The sequence below is a fragment of the Bombina bombina genome, chromosome 1 (genome assembly GCF_027579735.1).
Source record: "Bombina bombina isolate aBomBom1 chromosome 1, aBomBom1.pri, whole genome shotgun sequence".
Taxonomy (NCBI): domain Eukaryota; kingdom Metazoa; phylum Chordata; class Amphibia; order Anura; family Bombinatoridae; genus Bombina; species Bombina bombina.
Window position 1 is genome coordinate 490,922,707 of NC_069499.1, and position 16,140 is coordinate 490,938,846.

At 41.9% G+C, this 16,140-nt stretch overlaps 1 protein-coding gene across 1 annotated transcript in view; it reads right to left on the bottom strand.

Moving 5' to 3' along the window:
- The window catches only part of PGAP1 (post-GPI attachment to proteins inositol deacylase 1), a 703,705-nt gene that overhangs the window by 98,670 nt on the left and 588,895 nt on the right, over positions 1-16,140 (bottom strand). Inside the window, exon 24 of the mRNA XM_053698557.1 lies at positions 8,693-8,828. Coding sequence (XP_053554532.1) covers positions 8,693-8,828 — 136 coding nt within the window. The remainder of the gene's footprint in view (positions 1-8,692; positions 8,829-16,140) is intronic.

Genomic DNA, 16,140 nt, shown 5'->3' on the forward strand with positions numbered 1-16,140 from the left:
TAGCATCAGGAACTGGAAAAACCTTTGGAGTAACCACAGGAGGTTTATAAACAGAATTTAAATGTTTACTAGTTTTAATGTCAAGAGGACTAGTTTCCTCAATATCCAATGTAATCAACACTTCTTTTAACAAAGAACGAATATACTCCATTTTAAATAAATAAGTAGATTTGTCAGTGTCAATATCTGAGGAAGGAGCATCTGAATCAGATAGATCCTCATCAGAGGAGGATAATTCAGTATGTTGTCGGTCATTTAAAAATTCATCAACTTTATGAAAGTTTTAAAAGACCTTTTACTATTATTAGAAGCGGGATGGAAGACAAAGCCATCTGAATAGAATCAGCAATACATTATTTTAAATTCACAGGTATATCTTGTACATTAGATGTTGAAGGAACAGCAACAGGCAATGTACTATTACTGATGGACACATTATCCGCATGTAAACGTTTATCATGACAACTATTACAAACCACAGTTGGAGATATAATCTCCACAAGTTTACAACAAAATAGCTTTAATAGAACTGTTATCAGGCAGCAGGGTTCAAATAGTGACTTCTGAGACATCTTGCAAATGTAAGAGAAAAAAACAACATATAAAGCAAAATTATCAATTTCCTTATATGGCAGTTTCAGGAATGGGAAAAAAATGCAAACAGCATAGCCCTCTGATAGATAATAAAGGCAAGAGGCATATAGGAATGGGGTCTTAAAATACTGAAAATATTTGGCGCCAAGAATGACGCACAACAAAACAGAAAAAAAAATGTTGGCGCTAACAACATCCGGAAATGACACACTCGCGTCATTGAAGACGCAACCTTGTGAAAAGACTCGGCATCAACTAAGACGCCGGAATGACGAATTTGCGTCAAACGTAACTTCGCGCCAAAAAATCTCGCGCCAAAAATGACGCTATATACTTCGGCATTTTGCGCTCTCAAGAAGCCTAATTCTGCCCGCAAATTTAAAATGACAGTCAATTAAAAAAAAAACATAATTTATGCTTACCTGATAAATTTATTTCTCTTGTAGTGTATCCAGTCCACGGATCATCCATTACTTGTGGGATATTCTCCTTCCCAACAGGAAGTTGCAAGAGGATCACCCACAGCAGAGCTGCTATATAGCTCCTCCCCTCACTGCCATATCCAGTCATTCGACCGAAACAAGACGAGAAAGGAGAAACCATAGGGTGCAGTGGTGACTGTAGTTTAATTAAAATTTAGACCTGCCTTAAAAGGACAGGGCGGGCCGTGGACTGGATACACTACAAGAGAAATAAATTTATCAGGTAAGCATAAATTATGTTTTCTCTTGTTAAGTGTATCCAGTCCACGGATTATCCATCACTTGTGGGATACCAATACCAAAGCTAAAGTACACGGATGATGGGAGGGACAAGGCAGGAACTTAAACGGAAGGAACCACTGCCTGTAGAACCTTTCTCCCAAAAACAGACTCCGAAGAAGCAAAAGTGTCAAATTTGTAAAATTTTGAAAAGGTGTGAAGCGAAGACCAAGTCGCAGCCTTGCAAATCTGTTCAACAGAGGCCTCATTTTTAAAGGCCCAGGTGGAAGCCACAGCTCTAGTAGAATGAGCTGTAATCCTTTCAGGGGGCTGCTGTCCAGCAGTCTCATAGGCTAAGCGTATTATGCTCCGAAGCCAAAAGGAGAGAGAGGTTGCCGAAGCTTTTTGACCTCTCCTCTGTCCAGAGTAAACGACAAACAGGGCAGATGTTTGACGAAAATCTTTAGTAGCCTGTAAGTAAAACTTCAAGGCACGGACTACGTCCAGATTATGCAAAAGACGTTCCTTCTTTGAAGAAGGATTAGGACACAATGATGGAACAACAATCTCTTGATTGATATTCCTGTTAGAAACCACCTTAGGTAAAAACCCAGGTTTGGTACGCAGAACTACCTTGTCTGAATGAAAAATCAGATAAGGAGAATCACAATGTAAGGCAGATAACTCATAGACTCTTCGAGCCGAGGAAATAGCCATCAAAAACAGAACTTTCCAAGATAAAAGTTTAATATCAATGGAATGAAGGGGTTCAAACGGAACTCCCTGAAGAACTTTAAGAACCAAGTTTAAGCTCCACGGGGGAGCAACAGTTTTAAACACAGGCTTAATCCTAACCAAAGCCTGACAAAATGCCTGGACGTCTGGAACTTCTGCCAGACGTTTGTGCAAAAGAATAGATAGAGCAGAGATCTGTCCTTTTAAAGAACTAGCTGATAAGCCTTTGTCCAAACCCTCTTGGAGAAAGGACAATATCCTAGGAATCCTAACCTTACTCCATGAGTAACTCTTGGATTCACACCAATAAAGATATTTACGCCATATCTTATGGTAGATTTTCCTGGTGACAGGCTTCCGAGCCTGTATTAAGGTATCAATGACTGACTCGGAGAAGCCACACCTTGATAGAATCAAGCGTTCAATCTCCATGCAGTCAGTCTCAGAGAAATTAGATTTGGATGATTGAAAGGACCTTGTATTAGAAGGTCCTGCCTCAGAGGCAGAGTCCATGGTGGAAGAAATGACATGTCCACTAGGTCTGCATACCAGGTCCTGCGTGGCCACGCAGGCGCTATCAGAATCACTGATGCTCTCTCCTGTTTGATTTTGGCAATCAGTCAAGGGAGCAGAGGAAACGGTGGAAAGACATAGGCCAGGTTGAAGAACCAAGGAGCTGCTAGAGCATCTATCAGCGTTGCTCCCGGGTCCCTGGACCTGGATCCGTAACAAGGAAGCTTGGCGTTCTGGCGAGACGCCATGAGATCCAGTTCTGGTTTGCCCCAACGATGGACCAGTTGAGCAAACACCTCCGGATGGAGTTCCCACTCCCCCGGATGAAAAGTCTGACGACTTAGAAAATCCGCCTCCCAGTTCTCTACACCTGGGATGTGGATCGCTGACAGGTGGCAAGAGTGAGACTCTGCCCAGCGAATTATCTTTGAGACTTCTAACATCGCTAGGGAACTCCTGGTTCCCCCTTGATGGTTGATGTAAGCCACAGTCGTGATGTTGTCCGACTGAAATCTGATGAACCTCAGTGTTGCTAACTGAGGCCAAGCTAGAAGAGCCTTGAATATTGCTCTTAACTCCAGAATATTTATTGGGAGGAGTTTCTCCTCCTGAGTCCAAGATCCCTGAGCCTTCAGGGAGTTCCAGACTGCGCCCCAACCTAGAAGGCTGGCATCTGTTGTTACAATCGTCCAATCTGGCCTGCGAAAGGTCATACCCTTGGACAGATGGACCCGAGAAAGACACCAGAGAAGAGAATCTCTGGTCTCTTGATCCAGATTTAGTAGAGGGGACAAATCTGAGTAATCCCCATTCCACTGACTTAGCATGCATAATTGCAGCGGTCTGAGATGCAGGCGCGCAAATGGCACTATGTCCATTGCCGCTACCATTAAGCCGATTACTTCCATGCACTGAGCCACTGACGGGCGTGGAATGGAATGAAGGACACGGCAAGCATTTAGAAGTTTTGATAACCTGGACTCCATCAGGTAAATTTTCATTTCTACAGAATCTATAAGAGTCCCTAGGAAGGAGACTCTTGTGAGTGGTGATAGAGAACTCTTTTCCACGTTCACTTTCCACCCATGCGACCTCAGAAATGCCAGAACTATCTCTGTATGAGACTTGGCAATTTGAAAGCTTGACGCCTGTATCAGGATGTCGTCTAGATACGGAGCCACCGCTATGCCTCGCGGTCTTAGAACCGCCAGAAGTGAGCCCAGAACCTTTGTAAAAATTCTCGGGGCAATGGCCAACCCGAAGGGAAGAGCTACAAATTGGTAATGCCTGTCTAGAAAGGCAAACCTTAGGAACCGAGGATGATCTTTGTGAATTGGTATGTGAAGGTAGGCATCCTTTAAGTCCACTGAGGTCATGTACTGACCCACTTGGATCATGGGTAGGATGGTCCGAATAGTTTCCATTTTGAATGATGGAACTCTGAGGAATTTGTTTAAGATCTTTAGATCCAAGATTGGTCTGAAGGTTCCCTTTTTCTTGGGAACCACAAACAGATTTGAATAAAATCCCTGTCCTTGTTCCGTCTGCGGAACTGGATGGATCACTCCCATTACTAGGAGGTCTTGCACACAGCTTAGGAATGCCTCTTTCTTTATCTGGTTTGCTGATAACCTTGAAAGATGAAATCTCCCTTGTGGAGGAGAAGCTTTTAAGTCCAGAAGATATCCCTGAGATATGATCTCCAACGCCCAGGGATCCTGAACATCTCTTGCCCACGCCTGGGAGAAGAGAGAAAGTCTGCCCCCAACTAGATCCGTTTCCGGATAGGGGGCCGTTCCTTCATGCTGTCTTGGGGGCAGCAGCAGGCTTTCTGGCCTGCTTGCCCTTGTTCCAGGACTGGTTAGGTTTCCAGGCCTGTCTGGAATGAGCAACAGTTCCCTCTCCCTCGCAATGCATGCAAGGGGCTGTAAAATAAAACCTTGTTGAATAAACATTTTCTTAAGGTAACCCTCCAATTTTTTATCCATTGGATCTGAAAAAGCACAACTGTCCTCAACCGGGATAGTGGTACGCTTTGCTAAAGTAGAAACTGCTCCCTCCACCTTAGGGACCGTCTGCCATAAGTCCCGTGTAGTGGCGTCTATTGGAAACATTTTTCTAAATATAGGAGGTGGGGAAAAGGGCACACCCGGTCTATCCCACTCCTTGCTAATAATTTCTGTAAGCCTTTTAGGTATAGGAAAAACGTCAGTACACACTGGCACCGCATAGTATCTATCCAGCCTACACAATTTCTCTGGAATTGCAACTGTGTTACAGTCATTCAGAGCAGCTAATACCTCCCCAAGCAATACACGGAGGTTCTCAAGCTTAAATTTAAAATTAGAAATCTCTGAATCAGGTTTCCCCAAGTCAGAGCTGTCAACCACAGACTGAAGCTCTCCGTCCTCATGTTCTGCATACTGTGACGCAGTATCAGACATGGCTCTAACAGCATTTGCGCGCTCTGTATCTCTCCTAACCCCAGAGCTATCGCGCTTGCCTCTTAATTCAGGCAATCTAGATAATACCTCTGACAGGTTATTATTCATGATTGCAGCCATGTCCTGCAAGGTAATCGCTATGGGCGTCCCTGATGTAATTGGCACCATATTAGCGTGCGTCCCCTGAGCGGGAGGCAAAGGGTCTGACACGTGGGGAGAGTTAGTCGGCATAACTTCCCCTCGACAGAACCCTCTGGTGATAATTCTTTTATAGATAAAGACTGATCTTTACTGTTTAAGGTGAAATCAATACATTTAGTACACATTCTCCTATGGGGCTCCACCATGGCTTTCAAACATAATGAACAAGAAGGTTCCTCTGTGTCAGCCATGTTTAAACAGACTAGCAATGAGACTAGCAAGCTTGGAAAACACTTTAAAACAAGTTTACAAGCAATATAAAAAACGTTACTGCGCCTTTAAGAAACACAAATTTTCCCAAATTTTGAAATAACAGTGAAAAAATGCAGTTACACTAACAAAATTTTTACAGTGTATGTAATAAGTTAGCAGAGCATTGCACCCACTTGCAAATGGATGATTAACCCCTTAATACCAAAAACGGAATAACAAATGACAAAAACGTTTTTTAAACAGTCACAACAACTGCCACAGCTCTACTGTGGCTTTTTACCTCCCTCAATACGACTTTTGAAGCCTTTTGATCCCTTCAGAGAAGTCCTGGATCATGCAGGAAGAAGCTGGATGTCTGTGTCTGTAATTTTTGCTGTGCAAAAAAACGCCAAAATAGGCCCCTCCCACTCATATTACAACAGTGGGAAGCCTCAGGGAACTGTTTCTAGGCAAAATTCAAGCCAGCCATGTGGAAAAATCTAGGCCCCAATAAGTTTTATCACCAAACATATGTAAAAAACGATTAAACATGCCAGCAAACGTTTTAAAATACACTTTTATAAGAGTATGTATCTCTATTAATAAGCCTGATACCAGTCGCTATCACTGCATTTAAGGCTTTACTTACATTACTTCGGTATCAGCAGCATTTTCTAGCAAATTCCATTCCCTAGAAAAATATTTTAACTGCACATACCGTATTACAGGAAAACCTGCACGCTATTCCCCCTCTGAAGTTACCTCACTCCTCAGAATATGTGAGAACAGCAAAGGATCTTAGTTACTTCTGCTAAGATCATAGAAAACGCAGGCAGATTCTTATTCTAAATACTGCCTGAGATAAACAGTACACTCCGGTACCATTTAAAAATAACAAACTTTTGATTGAAGAAATAAACTAAGTATAAAACACCACAGTCCTCTTACGACCTCCATCTTAGTTGAGAGTTGCAAGAGAATGTGTGGATATGGCAGTGAGGGGAGGAGCTATATAGCAGCTCTGCTGTGGGTGATCCTCTTGCAACTTCCTGTTGGGAAGGAGAATATCCCACAAGTAATGGATGATCCGTGGACTGGATACACTTAACAAGAGAAAAAGACTATACCCCAGGTAAGAAATACATTTTTTCCTAAAAAATGCATTTCCCAGATATGAAACTGACAGTCTGCAAAAAGGAAATATACTGAAAACCTGAATCATGGCAAATATAAGTACAATAAATATATTCAGAACTTTATATGAATACATAAAGTACCAAACCATAGCTGAGAGTGTCTTAAGAAATAAAAAACATACTTACCAAAAGAAACCCATCCACATATAGCAGATAGCCAAAACAGTACTGAAACGGTTATCAGTAGAGGTAATGGAATATGAGAGTATATCGTCGATCTGAAAAGGGAGGTAGGAGATGAATCTTTACAACCGATAACGGAGAACCTATGAAATAGATCTCCCATGAGGAAAACCATAGCATTCAATAGGTGATACTCCCTTCACATCCCTTTGATATTCACTGTACTCTGAAAGGAATCGGGCTTCAAAATGCTGAGAAGCGCATATCAACGTAGAAATCTTAGCACAAACTTACTTCACCACCTCCATAGGAGGCAAAGTTTGTAAAACTGAATTGTGGGTGTGGTGAGGGGTGTATTTATAGGCATTTTGAGGTTTGGGAAACTTTGCCACTCCTGGTAGGATTGTATATCCCATACGTCACTAGCTCATGGACTCTTGCCAATTACATGAAAGAAAGTGATGTAAAAAGGAGGCAGGAGACTAATTAATTTTCATTTTCTCCTATGTGCAAATCCTGCCTACTAACTTGGCAGAACCATTCATGGGCTTTGTTGATACACCTCATACATTTTTATGGGGAACAGAAATATTTACCATAACTCCACTATACAAATATATAGGGCTAGATTATGAGTGGAGCTTTATATGAACGTGTGCCTGTAAAGGGGCAAATTTGCCCGTTTACAGGCGCACGTTAAGTAACCAGCCAATACAAGTGGCTGGTTTATTCTCCTGCAAGCTCACGGCTACACTTTGCACTTAGCCCAATTAACCAGAGGTCAGATCTCTTGATAATGAAAAAATGTGCTCCAATAGTCCTTAAAAATAAAAAGGACAGTTCTATAATCTAAAAAAAAAGATGAGCATCTTTATATATTTTTTTATCAAATCTGCATGAAGCAGTTATAAGGGGTTAAAATGAAGGGATGTGGGGTGTTTGAAAAAAACAAACTGAAAGTGCTTTTACATTGAGGTGAATGGTGCGCTGCGCTAGGTGCTTTGCCATGTCTGACAGCACGAGAACGAGGCTCCTATTGGAGCCTATGAAAGCATGATCTTGTGTGCGCAAGGCTTCCAGGCAATGGTAACACAAGGTCGCGTTCGCATTGTGCCAAACTTGTAATACCAACGCACGTAGATGTTACTTGCAAAAAGCGCAATATTGAGCTTCACTCGTTATCTACGGCATAGTGTTTAGAAAATTACTCGAAAAGGTAATCATTTTGTTAGAGGTAATCAACAGAATATCTGACTGCACCATGAACTCATTTATATTATTTTGTCTAATAACTATTTACTTCTGATTTATTCTAAAAAGTTTGAGGTGTAATTTTTGCCTTTCAATCAAGAGCCATGTCCAGCTCAGAAGCGGAAATGCACCATTGCTCTGGAACAAACTTCAACTAGGTGCAATGGTAAAATGATGTAGCGCAATAATTGTCACTTTCAATGTTCATCATTTTGCAGTAGATGAACCTAAAGAGATTACTCTCAAAGGGACATAAAACAAGTTGGCATAGAGACAAAATAATATAATATGTACTTTAATTACTTTACCTGCAAATTTATACTGCAGTGCCAAAATTACTTACAAAGCCATGCTGTTTTGAGTAGTCGGACCCCCCCTCCCTTATCAGTGTTAAGCTTCAGAAACACAGACATCGTATTTCAACTGAGTTTACAGCTGCTTATGAGCTTCTAGGCATGCTCCAGCAGATAATGACTGTGCAGGTTTGCATTCTACCTAAGCAAATGGGGAGAGTTAGAACTGTATTTGGAAACTTAAAAGAAAGGCTTAATTGCAAGGCACTGCAGTATATATTTGCAGGTAAAGTAATTAAAGTACATATTACATTTTGTCTCTATCCCAACTTGTTTTATGTCCCTTTAATTGCTTCAGCCTGTTACAGTTCTCAAACTAACAAGTGTTTTAGAGCTTTGTAAAAACAATAATAACTTTTGGATAACTGAAATAAATATTTATTATTTACCTTAAGGAAGTAGCGGAAAAAAACAATTAAGAGAGCAAAGGCCCCACAGGTGTACCAAGAAACCACAGCTAGGAATAGCGCTTTCATGAACTGTCTTTGTGTAATCACTCTGTTTTCTTCTGAAAATTCTGTGGATCTGCAAGAAAACCATAAAGCTGACAGTGGGAAAACAAAGTTGTTGCTCTTTCATGCAATTACTGAACACAATATTATTTACATGTTATTTAATCATTTGTATGGGCCTTTGGTGAAGTGCATTTATGACCCTCTAGGAACTTGTTATAATGGCCCCTCAGTGATGAGGCCCATGCTTAGCCAAAATGTATGTCTGTCATTGGCTCTGCTTTCTTCACCTTTATAATCAGTGTGCTGGAGTACAAAACAGCATTGTGTGACTATCCAAATGTTAATACACTGCACAGTATCAGCCAGAAAACCAATTTACTGCTGAGCTTATAAGAATATAGATGCACATTGATGGGAGGGTGACACTAGGCCTGAGAATGGATGTATTTCTGGTTTAGAGGAGAAAAAAGTATTTCAGTGCTAACACAGATTGAGGTAAAGTTGATATTTTTTTCATTCATAGAATCTTTGGCACTTGTCCCACTTTACAATGGGTCAAACCTTTGTTTACAGCATGAGAGATAACAGCACTCTAAGAGGGAGATTACAAGTTGTGCGGTACGGCTATACCGCTGAAAAATTGGCTTTTGCTCACCGGTATTACAAGTCACGTGGTACGTATATTCCGCAACAATCACTTCCGCACTCAAAAAATGGCCTTTTGAGTGTGGAGTGTTCAGCTCACCCATATTACAGGTTGTGCGGTACGGCTATTCAGCTAGCATTATAGATTATACCGTAACAATCCATTCCGCAATCAAAGAGCAATAGTTATGGATTTTGCAAAACAAAAATGTTTCACAAAACTCATAACAAAAATGTTACAAAGTACACAAACACCCATAAACTACCGATTAACCCCTAAACCGCCACCCCGTACCGCAAATACTATAATAAACCTATGAACCCCTAAACCGTCGCCCACCCACATCGCAACTACCTAAATTAAAGTTTACCGCACAACACAATACGTTTTTTTTGTAACTTGTAATGGCTGTGGTATAGAAATAGCGTTACGGATCCATTTCGCACGGTCTGTACGCTACGGCTATAACGCACAACTTGTAATATCCTTCTAAAAGTGCAGCATATTAAGGCTGTGATTCCAGACTGATGCTCAGGGAACGCTAACTGTCAGGAACTAAGGATATCATTACCAGAACACAGCTGCTTCATAAACCTTAGATTAAGATACTTAGATTAAGATGTGCAAATTCAAGCATATCATGAAATACTGAAAAGAGGGTAATTTGGAAACCACTGCCATACAGTATTCTACTGGTCATTCACAAAATAATATTGCTAAGTTTTATTCAGACGTTGTCAGTTTTCTACCACAGACCCAAAAGATATCTTTATATAGAAGATACCGGTCACAAAATGTTTGTCATTAGTGTTTATCTTCACAGATTAAAAAGAAAAATATGTTTTTTTTAATGTATATTTCTGTGCTTAAACTAATTTTAGTTTTAATTCTCGAGAAGATGCATTAACTGTGCACTTTCAGGGGGTCATGAAATGCATCTCCTATTACTTTGCACAAAAAAGGTTATGATAGTTATGAGGTTTTATGATTTTTTTTCATATGCATGACAGAAAATATTGAAGTTTACAATACTTTTTATGATGGTGCATGCTTCTCTCTATATGTAGTGAAGCAAGTCCAGCCTTAGAAGTAAAAAAATAGACTCTTATTGGGTCCAGGTACAAAAATAGACAACGGTTCAAGCCTAACGGCCCTTAATCATGCCTGGGAATTGGCCAGCTCTGTCCGAGACTGTGAGTAGAGGAGTGCTGTCTGGTCTCTTGTTTTAAGTATGATTCAGTCTACACAGAATTATATAGAGAATATTCTGAGATATAAGTAGTTTAAATAGCAATCATATTTAAAGGGACATTGAACCCAATTTTTTTCTTTTGTGATTCAGATAGAGCATGCAATTTTAAGCAACTTTCTAATTTACTCCTTTTATCATTTTTTCTTTGTTCTCTTGCTATCTTTATTTGAAAAAACATAATTTATGCTTACCTGATAAATTTATTTCTCTTGTGGTGTATCCAGTCCACGGATCATCCATTACTTGTGGGATATTCTCCTTCCCAACAGGAAGCTGCAAGAGGATCACCCACAGCAGAGCTGTCTATATAGCTCCTCCCCTAACTGCCACCTCCAGTCATGCGACCGAAGACAAGCAAGAGAAAGGAGAAACCATAGGGGGCAGTGGTGACTGTAGTTTAAAAATAAAATATACCTGCCTTAAAATGACAGGGCGGGCCATGGACTGGATACATCACAAGAGAAATAAATTTATCAGGTAAGCATAAATTATGTTTTCTCTTGTAAGGTGTATCCAGTCCACGGATCATCCATTACTTGTGGGATACCAATACCAAAGCTAAAGTACACGGATGAAGGGAGGGACAAGGCAGGTACTTAAACGGAAGGTACCACTGCCTGTAAAACCTTTCTCCCAAAAATAGCCTCCGAAGAAGCAAAAGTATCAAATTTATAAAACTTTGAAAAAGTATGAAGCGAAGACCAAGTCGCCGCCTTGCAAATCTGTTCAACAGAAGCCTCATTTTTAAAAGCCCATGTGGAAGCCACAGCTCTAGTAGAATGAGCTGTAATCCTTTCAGGAGGCTGCTGGCCATCAGTCTTATAAGCTAAGCGTATTATACTTCTTAGCCAAAACGAAAGAAGTTGCCGAAGCCTTTTGGCCTCTCCTCTGTCCAGAGTAGACAACAAACAAAGCAGATGTTTGACAAAAATCTTTAGTACCTTGTAAATAAAACTTTAAAGCACGAACCACGTCAAGATTGTGTAATAGACGTTCCTTCTTTGAAGAAGGATTAGGACACAATGACGGAACAACAATCTCCTGATTGATATTCTTATTAGATACCACCTTAGGTAAAAACCCAGGTTTGGTACGCAAAACTACCTTATCTGCATGGAAAATCGGATAAGGGGAATCACACTGTAAGGCAGATAACTCGGAAACTCTATGAGCCGAGGAAATAGCTAACAAAACAGAACTTTCAAAGATAAAAGCTTGATATCTATGGAATGAAGAGGTTCAAACGGAACCCCTTGGAGAACTTTAAGAACCAAATTTAAACTCCATGGAGGAGCAACTGGTTTAAACACAGGCTTGATTCTAACTAAAGCCTGACAAAACGCCTGAACATCTGGAACATCCGCCAGACGCTTGTGCAAAAGAATAGACAGAGCAGAAATCTGTCCCTTTAAGGAACTAGCTGACAATCCCTTTTCCAATCCTTCTTGGAGAAAAGATAATATCCTGGGAATCCTGACTTTACTCCATGAGTAACCCTTGGATTCACACCAATAAAGATATTTACGCCATATCTTATGATAGATTTTCCTGGTGACAGGCTTTCGTGCCTGAATTAAGGTATCAATGACTGACTCGAAGAAGCCACGCTTTAATAAAATCAGGCGTTCAATCTCCAGGCAGTCAGTCTCAGAGAAATTAGATTTGGATGGTTGAAAGGACCCTGAAGTAGAAGGTCCTGTCTCAGAGGCAGAGTCCATGGTGGAAAGGATGACATGTCCACCAGATCTGCATACCAAGTCCTGCGTGGCCACGCAGGTGCTATCAAAATCACTGATGCTCTCTCCTGCTTGATCTTGGCAATCAGACGAGGGAGCAGAGGAAACGGTGGAAACACATAAGCCAGGTTGAAGGACCAAGGCGCTGCTAGAGCATCTATCAGCGTTGCCTTGGGATCCCTGGACCTGGATCCGTAACAAGGAAGTGTGGCGTTCTGGCGAGACGCCATGAGATCCAGTTCTGGTTTGCCCCAACGTTGAACCAATTGTGCAAACACCTCCGGATGGAGTTCCCACTCCCCCGGATGAAAAGTCTGTCGACTTAGAAAATCCGCCTCCCAGTTCTCTACACCTGGGATATGGATAGCTGATAGGTGGCAAGAGTGAATCTCTGCCCAACGAATTATCTTTGAAACTTCCAACATCGCTAGGGAACTCCTTGTTCCCCCTTGATGGTTGATGTAAGCCACAGTCGTGATGTTGTCCGACTGAAATCTGATGAACCTCATTGTCGCTAGCTGAGGCCAAGCCTGAAGAGCATTGAATAACGCTCTTAGTTCCAGAATGTTTATTGGAAGGAGGGTCTCCTCCTGAGTCCACGATCCCTGAGCCTTCAGGGAGTTCCAGACTGCCCCCCAGCCTAGAAGGCTGGCATCTGTCGTTACTATTGTCCAATCTGGCCTGCGAAAGGTCATACCTTTGGACAGATGGACCCGAGATAGCCACCAGAGAAGAGAATCCCTGGTCGATTGATCCAGATTTAGTAGAGGGGACAAATCTGTGTAATCCCCATTCCACTGACTGAGCATGCAGAGTTGCAGCGGTCTGAGATGTAGGCGGGCAAACGGCACTATGTCCATTGCCGCTACCATTAAGCCGATTACTTCCATACACTGAGCCACCGAAGGGCGAGAAGTAGAATAAAGAACACGGCAAGAATTTAGAAGTTTTGATAACCTGGTCTCTGTCAGGTAAATCCTCATTTCTTCAGAATCTATTAGAGTTCCCAGAAAGGAAACTCTTGTGAGAGGGGATAGAGAACTCTTCTCTTCTTTCACTTTCCACCCGTGCGACCTCAGAAATGCCAGAACTATGTCCGTATGAAACTTGGCAATTTGGAAATTTGACGCCTGTATCAGAATGTCGTCTAAATAAGGGGCCACTGCTATGCCCCGCGGCCTTAGGACCGCCAGAAGTGACCGCAGAACCTTCGTAAAGATTCTTGGAGCTGTAGCTAACCCAAAGGGAAGAGCTACAAACTGGTAATGCCTGTCCGGGAAGGCAAACCTGAGAAACCGATGATGATCTTTGTGTATCGGAATGTGAAGATAAGCATCCTTTAAATCCACTGTAGTCATGTATTGACCCTCCTGGATCATAGGTAGGATGGTAAGAATAGTCTCCATCTTGAATGATAGGACCCTGAGAAATTTGTTTAGGATCTTGAGATCTAAGATTGGTCTGAAGGTTCCCTCTTTCTTGGGAACCACAAACAGATTTGAATAGAAGCCTTGTCCCTGTTCCTCCTTTGGAACTGGATGGATCACTCCCATAACTTGGAGGTCTTGAACACAATGTAAGAATGCCTCTCTCTATCTGGTTTGCAGATAATTGTGAAAGGTGAAATCTCCCTTTTGGAGGGGAAGCTTTGAAGTCCAGAAGATATCCCTGGGATACAATTTCCAACGCCCAGGGATCCTGGACATCTCTTGCCCAAGCCTGGGCGAAGAGCGAAAGTCTGCCCCCTACTAGATCAGTTACCGGACCGGGGGCCAATCCTTCATGCTGTCTTAGAGGCAGTAGCAGGCTTTTTGGCCTGCTTACCTTTGTTCCAAGACTGGTTAGGTCTCCAGACCGACTTGGACTGGGCAAAAGTTCCCTCTTGTTTTGTATTAGAGGAAGTTGATGCCGCGCTCGTCTTAAAGTTTCGAAAGGCACGAAAATTAGTCTGTTTGGCCCTTGATTTATTAGACCTGTCCTGAGGGAGGGCATGACCTTTTCCTCCCGTGATATCAGAAATGATCTCCTTCAAACCAGGCCCGAATAGGGTCTGCCCCTTGAAGGGAATATTAAGAAGCTTAGACTTTGAAGTCACGTCAGCTGACCATGATTTAAGCCATAGCGCCCTACGCGCCTGAATAGCAAAACCAGAATTCTTAGCCGTTAGTTTAGTCAAATGAACAATGGCATCAGAAACAAAAGAACTGGCTAGCTTAAGTGCTCTAAGCTTGTCAAGTATATCGTCCAATGGGGTCTCTACCTGTAAAGCCTCTTCCAGAGACTCAAACCAGAAGGCCGCCGCAGCAGTGACTGGGGCAATGCATGCAAGAGGCTGTAGAATAAAACCTTGTTGAATAAACATTTTCTTAAGGTAACCCTCTAACTTTTTATCCATTGGATCTAAGAAAGCACAACTGTCCTCGACGGGTATAGTAGTACGCTTAGCTAGGCTAGAAACTGCTCCCTCCACCTTAGGGACCGTTTGCTATAAGTCCCGTGTGGCGGCATCTATTGGAAACAATTTCTTAAAAATAGGAGGGGGAGAGAACGGTACACCTGGTCTATCCCATTCCTTAGTAATAATTTCTGAAAACCTTTTAGGTATTGGAAAAACATCAGTGTAAACAGGCACTGCATAGTATTTATCCAATCTGCACAATTTCTCTGGCACTGCAATGGTGTCGCAGTCATTCAGAGTAGCTAAAACCTCCCTGAGCAACACGCGGAGGTGTTCAAGCTTAAATTTAAATGTTGCCATATCAAAATCAGGTTGAAGCATCTTCCCTGAGTCAGAAACATCACCCACAGAAAGAAGCTCTTCTTTCCTCAGCTTCTGCATATTGTGAGGGGGTATCAGACATGGCTACTAAAGCGTCAGAGTGCTCTGTATTTCTTCTAACCCCAGAGCTGTCTCGCTTTCCTCGTAACCCAGTTAGTCTGGAAAATACCACTGACAGTGTATTATCCATGACTGCCGCCATGTCTTGTAAAGTAAACGCCATAGGCGCGCTAGATGTACTTTGCGCCTCTTGAGCGTGAGTCCCTTGAGCGGGAGTCAAAGGCTCTGACACGTGGGGCGAGTTAGTCGGCATAACTTCCCCCTTGTCAGATTCCTCTGGTGATAAATCTTTTAAAGACAGAATATGGTCTTTATAACTTAAAGTGAAATCAGTACATTTGGTACACATTCTAAGAGGGGGTTCCACCATGGCTTCTAAACATAATGAACAAGGAGTTTCCTCTATGTCAGACATGTTTAAACAGGCTAGCAATGAGACCAGCAAGCTTGGAAAACACTTTACAGAAAGTTAACAAGCAAAAAATAAAAACGGTACTGTGCCTTTAAGAAAAATAAAAAAAGGTCAGAATTTGAAAAACAGTGAAAAAAAGCAGTAAATCAAACGAAATTTTTACAGTGTGTATAATGGGCTAACAGAGCATTGCACCCACTTGCAAATGGATGATTAACCCCTTAGTTTCAAAAACGGATCAAAAAAACGAAATAGACGTTTTTTTATCAGTCACAACAAACTGCCACAGCTCTGCTGTGGCCCTACCTTGCCATACAAACGACTTTGGAAAGCACCAAAACCCTTCAGAGAGGTCCTAAGCATTCAGGGAACTCCTTCAGGAAAACTGTATGTCTCAGTCTGCAAAAGTTAATGCGCATTTAGGCGCAAAATTAGGCCCCTCCCACTTCCTGTCTACACAGTGAGAGGCCTAACAAAACTTTCCCTAGACAAATTTT